The 17,787-nt window shown below is 46.6% G+C and overlaps 1 protein-coding gene across 1 annotated transcript in view; it reads right to left on the bottom strand.

The window, feature by feature from the left end:
• REXO5 (RNA exonuclease 5) overlaps window positions 1–17,787 on the bottom strand; it is a gene marked incomplete at its 5' end in the record, with an annotated part of 33,253 nt that overhangs the window by 6,566 nt on the left and 8,900 nt on the right. The window contains 12 exons of the mRNA XM_081839704.1: window positions 424–516; window positions 963–1,100; window positions 2,167–2,277; window positions 3,072–3,180; window positions 3,912–4,021; window positions 6,296–6,398; window positions 7,569–7,663; window positions 9,229–9,367; window positions 10,389–10,504; window positions 10,867–10,955; window positions 12,096–12,203; window positions 16,744–16,831. Of these exons, the coding sequence (XP_081695830.1) occupies window positions 424–516; window positions 963–1,100; window positions 2,167–2,277; window positions 3,072–3,180; window positions 3,912–4,021; window positions 6,296–6,398; window positions 7,569–7,663; window positions 9,229–9,367; window positions 10,389–10,504; window positions 10,867–10,955; window positions 12,096–12,203; window positions 16,744–16,831 (1,299 nt within the window). The remainder of the gene's footprint in view (window positions 1–423; window positions 517–962; window positions 1,101–2,166; window positions 2,278–3,071; window positions 3,181–3,911; window positions 4,022–6,295; window positions 6,399–7,568; window positions 7,664–9,228; window positions 9,368–10,388; window positions 10,505–10,866; window positions 10,956–12,095; window positions 12,204–16,743; window positions 16,832–17,787) is intronic.

Below are 17,787 nucleotides of genomic sequence, written 5' to 3'. Positions count from 1 at the left end.
TAGCAGTTTAGCGGCTTTTAGCGGCTTATCAGCTTAGCAGATAAGCGGCTTAGAAAAAGGGGGGGAGGGGGGAAAACCCGCAGGAACTCGCAAGACATTTTCGTCTTGCAAAGCAAGCCCATAGGAAATTCGTTTTGCGAAGCACCTCCAAAACGGAAAACCCTTTCGTCTAGCGGGTTTTCCGTCTTGCGAGGCGTTCGTCTTGCGGGGCACCACTGTAATTTGATTTGTTTTGGATGTTTGTATGTGATGCCAAGAAAAGGTTTGATGATGATGATGATGATGGGAGCCAATTTATATCCGAAGCAAAGTACTGGAGAGTTCGGAGACTTACGATGGGGGAAGACAAGATGTTGCTGTGTCTCCCCACCGCTGCTCTCCGCCCAACACTGTCATGAATGCAGGGGCAAGATAGGAGGTTACCTTGACTGAGGATCCTGCTACTTCTGCGCCATGGAGACTCTCCAGGGCAAGCTGGGCAGCCTCAAGCACTTCATACTGGATACAGACGTGGGGCTTTAGAAAAAGAGAATATTGCAACAGATCAGCCCAGGTCATAGGTCAAGAAACCATGGTTTTACCAACCTCAGAACAAGCCATGTGGCTGCCTAGCCCCTCACGTGCCTGGCTCGTTAAACCATAGTTTGCTGTGAGTCCCAACTGTGGTTTCAGCCACATTTGCAAACCATGATATGAAGCCAGCAGCAACGGACAACTGTGTTTAGAAAACCTGTATCCCATTTTTCCACTACAAGAGGTGCTTCTTTTTTAAAAAAACATTTTATAAAACAGAAAATGCAAATGAGAAAAGGGCAAACGTTGAGAATAAAGAATAATATGAATTCAGTACAAGGTTTTTGAAAATAAAATCATAAAAGTAAAAAACAACAACAAGAGGTGTAACTAGAAGGAATACATGTGCTGCCTCCCTCATCCTAGCAGAATTCCTTCTGTTTATTTACCTCAAATGTTTCTGTGGTGGCCCTTATTGACAGAACATGGCCGTATTTCTTGAAGGTTCTCTTCAGAGACTTCAGGCAGAAGTCTTTGGCAAAGGGGCCTGCATAGAGTGTCAGCATGTTGGCCAGCCTGGTCCTCATCTGCCATAAGGGGAGGGTTTAAAAACAAAATTAGTTTTTCACTTCTGTTCCAGAACAAGGCTGGTTGCATTTTGGACCCCCAGGATCTTCTTTTTTAAAGTAACTTGCTCCCCACCTCAAACCATAAGGTTTTGGGAGAAGTTTCTGGGCAGATAAAGGAAGCATTTCTTCACACAGTTAAACTATGGAACTCGCTGCCACAGGAGGCAGTGGTGGCCCCAAACATGGATAGTTTGAAAGAGGATTAGACAAAATCATGGAGGACAAGGCAATATGTTCTGTTGGTGTAATGTGAATAATGGGCTAAATTACACAGTGCTTGGGCTCGTGTTTTGAGGAGCACATTTTCCATGTCTGGATGCTCTTGAGATAAGGCTGCCAGGTGCATTGGGTTACCATAGCAACATAGCCAGATTGAGTGCATGACTTGCTGAGTCATTCACCCTCCCACTGGTTCAGGACTGCTCACTCAAGGCAGGATTTCACAGAGCGGCCACCCACAAATCCACTCCTGGTTTTATGCACCCCACAAAAAAGTTATTCTTCTCAGCAGCCTAATTTAGGGAGAGGAGAATATTTTGTTGTTGCTACTGTTAAAAACACACAATCAAATCAAAATTGGGACTCAGAAAGCATCACCAAGCAATAGCAAATCATCCGGAGAGCATCCTGTCAGTCAGATTTTGGGGGACCTTTGGCCCTTTGGGTGTCACTGAACTACAACTCCCATCACCTCTGGCCTTGCTTGTTGGCATGGATGGGAGCTGTAGTTCAGCAACATCTGGAAGTAATAATAATAATAATAATAATAATAATAATAATAAATTATTTATTATTTATACCACGCCCATCTGGCTGGGCTTCCCCAGCCACTCTGGGCGGCTTCCAGCAAAAAATTAAAATACCGTAATACATCAAACATTAAAAGCTTCCCTAAACAGGGCTGCCTTCAGATGTCTTCTAAAAGTCTGGTAGTTGTTGAATAATAATAATAAAGGTTCCCCACACCTGCTTTGGGTCTTGTTTTGGCCACCCCTGCGGAAGGACAGAGGGAAGTGCTGTTTACCTTGGAAACTGTTTCTGAAACCTGGTTGGGTGTGGCATGCTGAGAATCCAAAGCAAACTGAATTACACTGAAGCAGGACCTGGGAATCTCTTCCAGGGCTCTCTGGAGTACCTAAACAGAGAGAAAGTTGCGTAGGAGACATTTGGAGTCATGGGCTGCAGGGTCAATAAAAGTGAAAACCTGACTGCATGGAAAACGAATATCTGGGGCAGGGAAACCTTTTCAGCCTCAGGACTGCTGTGTTCCTTTTTGGGAAACCACCTGAGGGTCACATAACAGTGGGGGGGGGGGGACCAGATGCAAACATGGGCAGAGCAATGATTGCAAATACCTTTGTACAGTAAGCTACGTAGCTGCTACACAGGCTCACACACCCTTCCTCTGGATAAGGAAGAGGCATTATCAGAGTTCCAAGGACACATTCCCAGCCAAGCAAAAACTCTCAAGAAGGGTGTGAAGCACAGCCATTGAGGGGTGTGGCCCGCAGAAAGGGGGTGTGGCCTGTGGGGAGTCCTGAAGGCCAGAGAGAGAAGCCTGGCTGGAACTGACAGGAGCCCAAAACATCAGGAGGACAGCAGGTTGGTAAAGGCTGTGCCAGCAAAATACACATACAGTTAAAAAGAAAAAGGTAAAGGACCCCTGACAGTTAAGTCCAGTCGTGAACGACTCTGGGGTTGCAGCACTCATCTCACTTTACTGGCCGAGGGATCCGATGTTTGTCCGCAGACAGTTTTTCCGGGTCATGACTAAGCCGCTTCTGGCAAAACCAGAGCAGCACACGGAAACGTCATTTACCTTCCTGCTTCTGCTGGGAAAGACCAAGGTGTGTGGGGTTTCTCAGCTTTGGAAAATGAATATTATGCTAGGAGAAAATGTCAAGGCCCGGAGGGATATTTATAACTCACTTGCTTATTAGGAGAGCCAGTCTGATTTTGACAATTGTAGGAAGCTCCCTCATTCTGTTGTCCCAGAAGCAATGTTTTTTGACCAACAGAGTGCAAGATGTCTAGAAGACTATAAGACACACACACAAAAAAAACCAACAATGAAAGCAAAATCTATTTAAAACAAACAAACAGACAGACAGACAGACAGACAGACAGACAAACAAACCCACTGTCATGTTTAAAACTGACTACTCACTTTGGTTAGATAATAATGTTCAATATTTATATCGCTCTGTAGGACACTCAAAATTCCTTAATGGACAACCCCTTGTAAGTTGGACAATATTATTATGCTTCATAATGCAAGGAGGAAATATTTAATTAAAGGCAGGTAGGAACTACAAGGAAACTTCTAACGAAAGGCACAGTCACCCTGGAAAACATCAACAGTGCTTTTTGAGCCCACACTGGATAGGGGGTGGCGGTGATGTAATAGCACTGCATCACAAAACAGTGAAAACAAATAAGGTCTGAAAAAACATGGGGCCATCACAGAAAAATCCAAATGCAGCAGGCTGATACCATCTGGATTTCCTGTACGGAGTGAACGAAGATTGGCAATTCCAGATTAAATTGCGTCAAGAGTGCTAAAATGTTGAGTTTCCAGGTCCAGCTCCTTTTGCAAAATCAACAACTGGGAATTGCGACAAGACCACGGATCGTTAGATGAAGGCAGGCGGATTATCATAATAACTTGTCTAAGTGGAGCGATGGTGCTACAGAAGGCTGAGATACGCACATCGCTCAGGCAAAGGCTGCCCCAAAAGGAGAATTAAAAACAGCACAAAGGTTATTTACCATTGGTTGGGTTTCCTCACCCCGTTCTTTTGCTGCGGCAAGGCTCCGTTCCATGCCTCTCCCGTCTCCCTTTGCTTTAGCTGTCTTGCTTCCAGGTTCAGCTCTGCTACCTGGTGTGAAGCCAATATAATTTCACCAGACATTCCCCTTTCCAGAGTCTGCGTTCAGTCACAGTTGCAGGTTTCTGATCTAGGCATTTTGCTAGGGGTGTGTGGAAGCGTTTGCGCAGATTTCCCTTGCAAATTATGTGCTCGTACAATATTAAGAATCAGGGCGAGGTCTTGGCACCCAGCAAGAAAAGGGGGCTTGCAACTAGATCACGTTTACCCCATTCTGGAACCCTCTGAACATTTTGAACTCCCACCAGCCCCAGTCAGTGGGGCAAACGGTCAGAGATGCGGGGGGGGGGGTAGTGGAAAATCAACAGGATCTGGAGGGCACCGTGTGGGAGGAGGTGGCGATAGAAACCAGAGTTTAGGCCGCTGCTGGCGGGCAAAATGGGAACCTTCTGGCAGAGCAGAAATTAAATCCCTCACTTCCTACTGAAACTAAGCCTCTGGACTCAATTACCAGCTGAAATTCGGCAGGCGTCATGGGGGGTCATTATCTTTAGGTGCCTACAGAATATGTGATGGTTTTAAGAAGGCTTTTCCTGAGGTGTGACTGGGTCATCTATGAAATATTAATTGTACATCTGTAGGATGCTTTTAGGTTTTGTTGGAATGGGTTTAAATTATGTTTTAGAGTTTGCCAAAAGGGTTTAATCTTATTTTTATCTCGGTGTACACCGCTTCGGTGGCCTCAGGTTGTGAAGTGGTTTATAAATTTGCAGAATACAACAACAACATGTAGTATGACTAACAAGCCTAAGAACTCCGAACTGAACTGAACCCCATATACTTCACCCTCCCTCTCCCTCTGTTGTCTCCTCGGGGGTCACATTCGAGATTGTAAGCTCCTTGGGCAGGGATTTGTTGCCTTCTTACTGTGGTGACTGACCAATGGCTCTGTGACAGAACGATTCCCTGTCTCTAGGATTTAGTGACAGCTCTCCTTTGCACTCTACAGATGAAACTCAAATTAACCACAGCCTTTCTGGGGGGCCTGTAAATCTTGTCAGCAGAGCTCCCCATCTATAGCCCCTCTTGGGTTTTCAGAGAGGCTAAGAGGCCCCTTTTGGTAGTTCATTGTGGGGTGGATATCCCAAGAGAGGCCATTTTCTGTGGCAGCCCTAAGATGTGGCATTCCCTCCCCACAGATGTCTGCCAGACACCTTGCAGAGCTTTCGTTCTCTGCTGAAGACATACCTCTTTAACCTGGTCTTTGAGATCGGGCACTTGAGATCGGAACTTGAAATATGGGTACCCCCAACAAAAATTTAAAATTTGGCTTTGTAATTTGGAATTAATGTGATTTGATTTGATTGGTCTGTTAATAAAAATTATTTTAAAAGAGAGAGAGAGAGATCGGGCAGAGGCAGGCAGATTTAGGACCCAGCCTGATCTTTCTCACCGCAGATCGTTTTAACTGATTTTAATATTTCCACAGTGCTGTAACTTGCTCTGGGACCTCGTGGTGACAAGCCTGACCTATCCGCATACTTGCAACATCTGTTTTTATTCCGTATGATCAGTCACACAAGGCAGCAGGTTCACAGCTATTATAAAATATGCTTCGTGGAAGTCGTGGCTCAGCTGCTTTGGCTCCAGGGAGAGTGAGGGAATGTAATTTGAGTGAAGTGTCCTATTTGCAGCATTTGCTGTGTGTATTATTCTTATATTATTTGCAGGGGGTTTTTTGGGGGGGGGAATATGTAACATTTGGTTATGGTTCAGAGTGAAGAATTCATCAAGAAAGCAGCTGCTCTAGCTAAACCTTTTCTGTGGGTCAGTGATGCATTTGGAGGAATTGGTTACATTCCACAAAGGAGTTTGTTGTCAAAACTGTTCCCAAGTACTCTAGATTACTTGGGCTTGAAAAGGACTAATTTGTCGAAATGGGCTTGCAGTCACCCTAGAGTGTCAGACTCAAACCCCACCTGATCAGAACCACAGAACTGTAGAGTTGCAAGGGACCCCAAGGGTCATCTAGCCCAACCCCAGCAATGCAAATTAACGAATTAAATCCCACAAACTTATTTCAAAGGCAAAGCAAGCAAGCCCTTACTTTCCTCTCCCACTTTGATGTATTCCATCCCAAACATTGTTATTTTGTTGCTCCCTGGCATTTTCTCCCTCTCCACACACCTTTTCAACCTGTTAGCAGGCATACAATCCTTTTGCAGACAAACATTTTTCAAAAAGAAAGAAAGAAAGAAAGAAAGAAAGGAAGGAAGGAAGGAAGGAAGGAAGGAAAAGAAGCGCAAAAGATGCAAACCCACATACCTTCCTGGGTCCTTGGCTGATGAAATACTGGGCCAGTTCAAGAGCACACTTGGCATCTTCGGTTGGATCGTGGCCGCTTCCGTCCGTGCGCTGGATTTGCTTCCTGCAAAGGAGAAAAGCAAGATGTGCGGATAACTGTGGCAATGCAGCAAGAGCCGTGGTAACAGCACACTCTGCCTTGCAGAACGGCTCCTTCATAAAAAGAGTTCCCCTTCTGGCTTGCTTTGGCCGAGAGCAAAGACAATCTCCTCGTGATTTCTTGGGATCTGTTTTCCAAACCTTGGGGTGGAAGTTGGCACAATCTGACCCCTCACAGGTTGGAAAAGGGCCTTGGCTCAGAGACAGAGCACCTGCTCTGCATGCAGAATGTCTCGGGTTCAATACCTGGCGTATCTCTGGAGCAGGGCTGGTAGGGACACTGTCTTGAAATCATGGGAAGCTGCTGCCAGTCAGAGTAGACTGGTGACTGGGAGCGGCCGCCAAGACCATATAACACAGGTCCTGAAAGACCTACATTGGCTCCCAGTACATTTCCGAGAGCAATTTGAAGTGTTGGTGCTGACCTTTAAAGCCCTAAACCAGGCTTCCTCAACCTCGGCCGGCCCTCCAGATGTTTTTGGCCTACAACTCCCATGATCCCTAGCTAGCAGGACCAGTGGTCAGGGATGATAGGAATTATAGCCTGAAAACACCTGGAGGGCTGAGGTATACTTCTTTGACATCTGATGGGAGGGCATTTCACAGGGTGGGTGCCACCAGCGAGAAGGCCCTCTGCCTGGTTCCCTGTAACTTCGCTTCTCACAGTGAGGGAACTGCCAGAAGACCCTCGGAGCTGGAACTCAGTGTCCGGGCTGAGTGATGGGGGTGGAGATGCTCCTTCAGATATATAAATTCAATTCAATTCAATTCAATAAAATAAAATAAAATAAAATACATACATACAGTGTGATCCTATATAACTGCATACTCGTAGCAAGCCCCATTGAGCCCAGATAAGCATTGATAGGATTCCAGCCTTACTCAGTTGCAAAATCCTCTGCTTAGAAGGATTGCCTTTCATGATTCAGCAGCTCAGCATTTCACTTATTCTACACTGACTTAAACTGTTGGTAGAGCATGAGACTCTTAATCTTAAGGTCATGGGTTCGAGCCTCATGTTGGGCCAAAGGATTCCTGCACTGCAGGGGGCTGGACTTAGATGAGCCTCACGGTCCCTTTCCAACTTTATGATTCTCTAGCTTGGGGGAGATGAGTGACAGGGGAAATACTTTACCTTAAAACTGCTTCTGCTAAGAATTTGAGCTTGAATCGTTTGCCACCCTTCCTGGCAAAAAGAAGAGAAGTATCTATAATGTTCGGATGCACCATCTGGAAGAAGCAAAGAGGGGTGTTAGAATACATGACTCAAAAAAGGGTGGCATTTTTAAGTCGCAAATGAGGCTAGGAAACTTGATCCTTTGCTACTGGCCCAGATTTGCAGCCTGCAAACTGGAAAATACTAATAGTGAACAAGAAGGGCCTGTTGTATCAGGCCAGCAGCCCATCCTGTCTACCGTCCTGTTCTCACAGCAGCCAACCAGATGCCTGTGGGAATCTGCCTGCAAGCAGGACACAAGGCCAACGACTCAAGATCACCTTCCTCCACGGCTGGATCTAGATACATCCAAGAAGTGATTCAGTTAAACACGTTGTAAACTTCACACAGGGAAGTCCTGTTGGCGAAAAACAGGACTCCACAGCGCCATCTGGTGTCAAAGTGTTATAACACATATAAAGTGCTTTATCTTCACAAATGTAGCTGAGTCCCACTCGATCCTTTAGTGTGGCGGCACTTTGGAACTCCCTGCCTGTTGAGATCAAGTAGGTGCCTTTCTTGTGCTTTTTCCGACGCCTGTTAAGAACGTTCTTGTTCAGAAAATCCTACTTAAGATGCTTAGAAAGCTAAGGTGATTCTAATCTGTTTTAGTATTTTAACTTTTGTACTCTTTATAAAGTGTGGTTGTGACTTTCCCCCTTGATTTTACTGCTTTATCTTTCTGCAAGCTTTTCTGAGGTTTTCTACAACCAATGGCTTCCAAGATTCTGAACAGTTAAGATCTGTTCGACAGTGGAACAGACTCCCTCGGAAGGTTATGGATTCTTCTCCCTTGAGAGATTTTTAAGCGGGGGTTGGATGGCCATCTGTCTTGGAGGTTTTAGTTGAGATTCCTGCATTGCAGGGGGTTGGAATGATGACCCTCGGGGTCCCTTCCAACTCTACAATTCTGATAAGTGGTGTATAAATTTTGTGCAATAAACAAACAGCACCCTGCCCGCCTGCAACTCCTAGCACCTGGTATACAGAGGCAAACTGGCTCCAACAATGGAGGCAGAACATAGCTGTTATGTTATGTACAACTAGAGCTGGGTAATATATCCTTGCAAGGATAATTACCCTTAATCATCCTTGTTTTTCCTTCTCCAGCTGTCTCCCGCTGTCATGGGAGCTGCCTCCATTAAGGCAGACCGGAACCGGAAGCCGGGGCAATATGTATCTTTCAAAATCAGTTTCAAGTCCACATCACGATATTGGTTTCAGAATTTTTGACCTGGCAATACATTGCGAATCATGATTTGTGTTTGTGTGTACTATGCAAAAATCACAATGTGGGGTAAAATGCGTGATGCCAGCCAATGCCTCTAACACAGCTCCATCCTTATTTCAGACGTCGTGACATATTGGTATATATCAAGATCACAGATACCGCCTAGTATTAATGACAATCCTTGATAATAGCCCCTAGACAGCTAGATGGACAGAGAGCCTGACTCAGTATAGCTCCCTCTGTTTCTAAGGTTAAACATGCAGATTTAGTTTCCTTGCCCTTTGCGCAAGAGGTCCGAGCCCTGAGAGGAGTGAGACTAGTCGAAGGAAAGGAGACTCACAGACTCACTTCTAGAGCTTGAAGGTCAAAATTCAAAGAGTGACCCACTAAAACCGCGTCAGAGGGCAGCAGCTTCTTCAACCGGACCTGGATGTCGGCGAGGGTTGTCGTGACGGGAAGGAGCAGCTCTTCTGTGATGCCAGAGTAACTTCAAACACAAGAGGAGGGGTAGTCAGAGCCCTTGAAGGAACGCTGCATTTTCAAGCCAAGGCAACGCTCTGGTGGGAATCCTTGGCACAGAATCTCGCCCGGCCTCTTCGTTTAAAATCTGATTTGAAACATCCCGAATTTCCTTTTCCTGGCCAAATCCCACCTTCCCTGTAGAACAGCTCAGACCTGGCCTTTGCAGGGAGAAGGGGTGTCACAGAACAGCCTGTGTCGCTTCAGACAGCCAAGGAGGGAAATGTAGGTTTGTCCAGAAAGGGTACGTCATTTCTGATGATCAGTCCGTGAGTGCCAATACTTATACAGTGGTACCTCGGGTTACATACACTTCAGGTTACATACGCTTCAGGTTACAGACTCCACCAACCCAGAAATAGTACTTCAGGTTAAAAACTTTGCTTCAGGATGAGAACAGAAATTGTGCTCCGGCGGCGCAGCAGCAGCAGGAGGCCCCATTTGCTAAAGGGTGCTTCAGGTTAAGAACAGTTTCAGGTTAAGTATGGACCTCCGGAACGAATTAAGTACTTAACCCGAGGTACCACTGTACGGCCAAATCTGCATTACCAAGGCAGAAGAGGGAGATCTCAGCTGGTCCCTGAATGAGCGCAGTGTGGGTGGGTGGGTAGGTTTGCAGAAGTATAACATTTCTTGAAAGAAAACCCTAAGGGCAGGGGGAGGATCGGCCAAACAGCTCCAAGTCTGAAAAATGCTCAGTGGACACAGAAGGGGGAGCAGGGTAACAGAAAAGGGATTTGGAGGGGACTGGCTTAGATTTTCCCAGCCTTGGGTCCCCAGGTGTTGTTGGAGTACAATTGCCCTCATCTCTGACCAGATGGTGGAAGCTGTCGTCCGGCAACATCTGGGGAAAGGGTAGCTGAGAGTACCCTGAACAGAAGCAATTAATTCTCAATTTATGGGATACACACACGCACTCCCCTGCAGTGCCTAGGCTTGGTGGTTTTCTGCCCCTTCTCCCCCACAGAATAAATGTGTGACAAGGGTACCTCGTGAGGTAATTTCTTATTGGTAACTTGGGCTTGACCAGCTCATTCATAATGCACCGACCACGGGCATCCACCACCGAGATTCGCGTGAGTTCGGATCCCTTATCAGTGAGGCACTGGGGAAAACATTGAGAAGCAAAGAACATCAAGTAATTTCGTTGTCCCCGAGAGGGGGCAATGACAATAAAGATGATATTATTAACATCAAGAAAAGTCTTGACTGGCTCAGGCTGAGACCTTGCTTTCCTCCCCACAACATCCAAACCCCTGCCACGTAAGTACAAGCCCACAAGCAAAGGGGTCTCCTGACCAGGGCTGGTTTGAGTACTCAGAGTTGCTGAGGAGGCTTTTAGGAAAGACCTGGCAACGTTTCACGCTGAAGGTCTCCCACAGTTTAAGCCTCAGATACGGCAAGGAAACATAACACAAGCACAACACTCATTTCTTTTGTTTGTCAGTGAGTGTCACGCCAACGTACCATTTCACAGTCCAGCCCAAAGAGGGGACTGCTGTCTGTCGCTGGGCCATCACAACAGGTGCGGACAAAATGGCTGCAGTTGCTGAGGCCTAGAGAAGGAAGTGGAGGTATTTCAGCTCCAAAAGACATGGCAAGAGCCAGTGTGGTTGGCGCTTCCATTTCAAGAGAACAGTGTGCAAGTTCTGTGACGTACGATGGAACCCAAGGAAAATGAAACTTAGCTCAGTCTGAAAGAATATATCTGAGTACTCTGAAAATCATTTGCCCACCAACAAAGCCCACCAGAAAAGGGTAGATCTGGCTGAAAGGGAGCACAAGGATATCTGCAATGATTGTTGCAATGAATCCCTAATTATGATTACTTAATAATTATTGGACGCGGGTGGCGCTGTGGGTTAAACCACAGAGCCTAGGTCTTGCTGATCAGAAGGTCAGCGGTTCAAATCCCCTCGATGGGGTGAGCTCCCGTTGCTCGGTCCCTGCTCCTGCCAACCTAGCAGTTCAAAAGCACGTCAAAGTGCAAGTAGATAAATAGGTACCGCTCTGGCGGGAAAGTAAACGGTGTTTCCGTGCGCTGCTCTGGTTCACCAGAAGCGGCTTTGTCATGCCGGCTACATGACCTGGAAGCTGTACGCCGGCTCCCTCGGCCAATAAAGCAAGATGAGCGCCGCAACCCCAGAGTCGGTCACGACTGGACCTAATGGTCAGGGGTCCTTTTACCTTTACCTTTTTGCCCAGAAAAGGGTAGATCTGGCTGAAAGGGAGCACAAGGATATCTGCAATGATTGTTGCAATGAATCCCTAATTATGATTACTTAATAATTATAATATGATCGTATGATCGTAGAAGGGACGTGGCTTTGAGAAGGCGTGGCTGTGATTGTCATGAAGGGACTCTGCGCTTCTAAATTTGCCACCACACGACTGACTAGAACGGTAAGCGATGAAGTGGCAGACGACAAAAGCAGACTTTTTAACAATAGTATGGGTTCTAAACAGCAGCTAGCATATAAACAACGATTTGTCATGGGATCTGACCTGAACCACCTTCTCAAGCTACCCTGCCTAATTTTATTCCATTGGTGATACTGAATAGTTAAGAGAATTTGTAGAAATCAGTGCATGTGCTCCACCACCGAACCACGGCACTCCCCTACTTTTCAAATAATCTGCAAATTAACTGTAATCACAAATGTGCGTTTCCATTTTCCCCAATAACAGGAGCTTACCTTCCAAGGGGTAATCATTGAGACGCATCTCCTCTGCAGTAAGGACATACCTGGAGAGCCCATGGGCCTCTTCTCCATATTTCTGAATTATGGGATCTTTCCGCGTCACTGAAATACAGAACAAAGGGAGGGGCCATCAGGGTTGTGGGAGCCAGACAGTTTGCAGAATATAAACCTCCCCGGGGGGGGGGGGGTGGAATTGCAAGAAAACCCAATTAGGACCAGGAGATTCATAGGACACAGAATGCTGACAGGCATTTGTGTGTGTAAAACTGAGGGAATGGAATGGAGTACCCTGAAAAGAGCATGGCTGGCTGAAATTCCGAACAGGAGCACTCCATACTGCCAGCTTTTGTTTCAGGTTCTACTTGCATTTCCATACATTGTATTAATACTCCCTGTCCTCAACACTGAACAAATGTCAAGTCACGCACATTTCATCCAAATGGGTCTGCTGAGAATTGCAGCCTTAATTAAAATTCTAATTTAAAGTAGTTGGGTGTGTTTTTTTAAAAAAAATCCAAAATAAATTAAGTGCAGCTTTTGTGTGAGCTGCTAAAAAAAAAAAAGGCAACTTATCTTTTTCTTAACAGAGGACAAAAACAGGAAAGCCTTCAAGATCTAGTAGAAGCGGGTCTCATGCAGGTGGAGAGGCAGTGACAGAATACATCACCTGTTGAATTCCTGCCTTTTAGGCACCTTGCATGAACCCTGACGGTGTAGAGGAGCCAGCAACCACAGATGGAAACCCTTGTTTTCCGGCTCCTCTGTTTGGTGGGTTGCTACTAATAATAATAATAATAATAATTTATTATTTGTACCCCGCCCATCTGGCTGGGTTTCCCCAGCCACTCTGGGCGGCTTCCAACAGAGATAAAAAATACACTAAAATGTCACATATTAAAAACTTCCCTGAACAGGGCTGCCTTCAGATGTCTTCTGAATGTCAGGTAGTTGTCCATCGCCTTGACATCCGATGGGAGGGCATTCCACAGGGCGGGCGCCACCACCGAGAAGGCCCTCTGCCTGGTTCCCTGCAGCTTGGCCTCTCGCAGTGAGGGAACCGCCAGAAGGCCCTCGGAGCTGGACCTCAGTGTCCGGGCAGAACGATGGGGGAGGAGACGCTCCTTCAGATATACTGGACCGAGGCCATTTAGGGCTTTAAAGGTCAGCACTAACACTTTGAATTGTGCTCGGAAACGTACTGGGAGCCAATGTAGGTCTTTCAAGACCGGTGTTATATGGTCTCGGCGGCCGCTCCCAGTCACCAGTCTAGCTGCCGCATTCTGTATTAGTTGTAGTTTCCGGGTCACCTTCAAAGGTAGCCCCACGTAGAGCGCATTGCAGTAGTCCAAGCGGGAGATAACCAGAGCATGTACCACTCTGGCGAGACAGTCCGCAGGCAGATAGGGTCTCAGCCTACGTACCAGATGGAGCTGGTAAACAGCTGCCCTGGATACAGATTTGACCTGTGCCTCCATGGACAGCTGTGAGTCCAAAATGACTCCCAGGCTGCGCACCTGGTCCTTCAGGGGCACAGTTACCGCATTCAGGACCAGGGAATCCTCCACACCTGCCCGCCTCCTGTCCCCCAAAAACAGTACTTCTGTCTTGTCAGGATTCAACCTCAATCTGTTAGCCGCCATCCATCCTCCAACCGCCTCCAGACACTCACACAGGACCTTTACCGCCTTCACTGGTTCTGATTTAAAAGAGAGGTAGAGCTGGGTATCATCTGCATAATGATGAACACCCAGCCCAAACCTCCTGATGATCGCTCCCAGCGGCTGCATGTAGATGTTGAAAAGCATGGGGGAGAGGACAGAACCCTGAGGCACCCCACAAGTGAGCGGCCAGGGGTCTGAACACTCATCCCCCACCACCACTTTCTGAACACGGCCCAGGAGGAAGGAGCGGAACCACTGTATGACAGTGCCCCCAGCTCCCAGCCCCTCAAGACGGTCCAGAAGGATGTCATGGTCGATGGTATCAAACGCCGCTGAGAGATCCAGCAGAACTAGGAAACAGCTCTCACCTTTGTCCCTAGCCCGCCGGAGATCATCAACCAGTGCGACCAAGGCAGTTTCAGTCCCATGATGAGGCCTGAATCCCGACTGGAAGGGATCCAAATGGTCCGCTTCTTCCAGGCGTGCCTGGAGTTGTTCAGCAACCACTCGCTCAATCACCTTGCCCAAGAATGGGAGGTTTGAGACTGGGCGATAATTGGCCATCGTGGCCGCATCTAAAGATGGTTTTTTAAGAAGCGGTTTAATAACCGCCTCTTTCAGCGGGTCTGGGAAGGCTCCCTCACGGAGGGAAGCATTCACCACCCCACGAAGCCCATCGCCCAGTCCTTCCCGGCTAGCTTTTATAAGCCAGGATGGGCAAGGATCCAGGAGACAGGTGGTTGGCTTCACTCGTCCAAGCAGCCTGTCCACATCCTCGGAGGTAACAGATTGAAATTGATCCCACACAACTTGACCAGACAGGACTCTAGCACTCTCCCGCCCCGGCCCTGCTCCCACGGTGGAGTCTACTTCTTCCCGAATCTGAGCGATTTTATCTGCAAAAAAATTTGCAAAATCATTGCAGGAGAACATGTGGCCCGTACTGGGCCCCGATGTTACAGGTGGTTCCGCTAAATTGCGAACCACCTGAAAGAGTCTCCTGCTGCTGTTTTCTGCAGATGCAATAGAGGCGGTGAAGAAAGTCTTCTTCGCCGTCGCTATCGCCACTTGGTAGGCTCGACGTTGAGCTCTAACCCGTGTCCGGTCAGATTCAGAATGAGTTATCCGCCACCGGCGCTCTAGCCGTCTCAACGATTGTTTCATTGCCCTCAGATCCGTGGAAAACCACGGGGCTCTCCGGGCTTCATGCAATCGGAGAGGGCGCTTCGGAGCCAAACAGTCAATAGCCCTGGTTAACTCCACATTCCAGCGGGCCACCAGGGAATCGGCTGAAAGGCCATCAACATGGGATAAAGCATCCCCAACCACTCTCTGGAAACCATTTGGATCCATTAAGTGGCGGGGGCGGACCATCCGAATCGGTCCCACTACTTCTCCTTCCTGCAGCCTACGACTTCTTCCTGCAGCCTACGACTGCACACTCTGAAACAGCTCTGGGGTAGCTCCGTCGTTAAGAGCACAAGACTCTTAATCTCAGGGTCAAGGGTTCAGTCCCCGCGTTGGAGAAAATATCCCTGCACTGCAGAGGTTGGGCTAGATGACCCCCATGGTCCCTTCCAACTCTACGATTCGATGGCAGGGAATCCTGAGCTGTATGGTGGGAATCTGTGGCAGGCTCACAGGCATCAGTTGGTGCTAGTTTCTGGCAGGCAGGAAACCCGTGTTGTTCCTTTGGGCCCTAAGCCATTTAAGGCTTTTTATATGCAAGTGCCAACAGACTGAATTTGGCCCAGAGACGCTTGAAGAATGGGAAAAGTTGTGGAATGAAAGGATAAAATTTACAGCCTGTTATGCTTTGAAAGAGATTATGATGAAAATGATGTATAGATGGGATATTACACCAGGGAAATTAGCTAAAATGTATAAGACAAATAATAAATGTTGGAAATGAAAAGAAAAAGAAGGGACATTCTATCATATGTGATGGGGATGTAAAAAAGTAAAGAACTTCTGGGAAATGATATATAATGAGATGAAAAAGATGTTGAAATATACATTTTTTAAAAAACCAGAAGCATTTTTACTTGGTATTATAGGTCAGGACATTAATAGGCAAGATGTTAAATTGTTTTTATATGCAACAACTGCAGCAAGAGTGTTGTTAGCCCAGAAATGGAAACAAGAAGAAATTCCGACGAAAGAAGAATGGCAGACGAAATTAATGGACTATGCAGAATTGGACAAAATGACAGGAAGGATTTGAAACCTGCGGGACCAGAGATTTACAGAAGATTGGAAGAAGTGTATGAATTATTTGAAGAGCAACTGTAATCAACAAATTACGCTAGTAGGACTACAAGAAGTTTTGGAAGGAGAAATATGCGAAGTGCTACAAAGTAGAAAAAGATAGAGATATTGGTTATGAGTTTGAAATGTAATAAGGAAGATAAGAAATGCATACTGAGAGATTAGATTGGAAAATTTTCAGACAGGATTGATGGAAGTCAAAAATTTGAATAAGATGTAAAAGTATGTTTAATTACTGTTGAAAATGATATGTTAAAAAAAAAACTAATAAAAAATTATAATTAAAGAATTTGGCCCAGAGACTCGCTGACAGCCAGTGCTGTGCTTTCAGGACTGAACTATTTGGGCAGAGCTGTACCACGTGTTTGACTGACGCCAGGTCAGATTCACAGGAGAGCCACACATGCCAATCTGGAATAGCAAGGGATTTTAACCAACCAGGGTTCAAGTACAGTGGTACCTCAGGTTAAGTACTTAATTCGTTCTGGAGGTCTGTTCTTAACCTGAAACTGTTCTTAATCTGAAGCACCCCTTTAGCTAACGGGGCCTCCTGCTGCCACCGCGCCGCCGGAGCACGATTTCTGTTCTCATCCTGAAGCAAAGTTCTTAACCTGAGGTACTATTTCTGGGTTAACGGAGTCTGTAACCTGAAGCGTATGTAACCTGAAGCATATGTAAGCCGAGGTACCACTGTACACACAAATACTAAATACCTTGCCTGCTGATCTGTGGAGCATCATTTATTCCCGAGCCGCAAAGTTCTTTCATAAAGTCATCAGAGGCCGGGGGCAGAGAGAAGCGCTGTTGAAAGACACAGAGGACATGGCAAACCAAAGAACTGAAAATGCAGAGAAACTTGTGCGTCACAGCAAGATTTCTCTTGTATCCAGGAATGGAGAACCTGTAACTCTCCACAACTCCAAATTTCACCATTTGCTTGTTTATTTAACGCCTTCCGAAACACACCCCAAGGAAATGCACAAAGTGCAACAAAGACAGCTTTATTTATTTATTACATTTAGAGGCTGCCTTCATCTTCAAGAAGCTCAAGGTGGTGGCACTGTTCTCCTCACTCCCCATTTTATCCTCACAACAACCCTGTGAGGTAGGAGAGGCTGAGAAAAGCAGGGACTGCCCCCCCCGGTCACCCAGTGAGCCCCATGGCTGAGTGGGGATTTGAATCCTGGCCTCCCAGGCTGCAGTCCAATACTCAAACCATTACACCACACTTTAAAAAGAGTTAAAAATGACATGGAAAATAACAGCAGATAACTTTAAAAACAAACGAAGCAGACACGTATGGCAGCTGGAAAAGCCGGGAAGCTTAAACAAAACCAAAAAGAAAAAGAAAAACTTGGGTGGGTTTTTGTTTTGTTCTTTTGGTACCCCAGTAATTAAAAATACATTTCACTGACTCCTAGTGTTGGATCGGGTCCAGAAACCCTGCATACAAATAAATTTAACATGAATGAATAGCAGCTACGTAAGTTCTCGAATCTTCGGACAGAGAAGGTGCCAAAATACACAACTGAACAAAAGGTCAGGCCAAGTAATTAAGGGGCTGCTATGGAAGCCATGTGCCAATCCCACAAAAACAAACATTTTTCTTTTCTGCTTGAGGTCTTAGGGCAGGGGTGAGAAACTTCAGCAGCGGGCCGTCTGCTCAGACCTTGTGGGGGGCCAGACTATATTTTGGCGGGAAATGATGCAAGAGCACCACGAGCCCCGGTGGCTGCTTACCCGTGTCTTGCAAGCGG

The sequence above is a fragment of the Podarcis erhardii genome, assembly GCF_964252035.2.
Source record: "Podarcis erhardii genome assembly, chromosome: 14".
Classification (NCBI taxonomy): Eukaryota; Metazoa; Chordata; class Lepidosauria; order Squamata; family Lacertidae; genus Podarcis; species Podarcis erhardii.
This window is presented reverse-complemented; position numbering and strand designations above follow the sequence as displayed.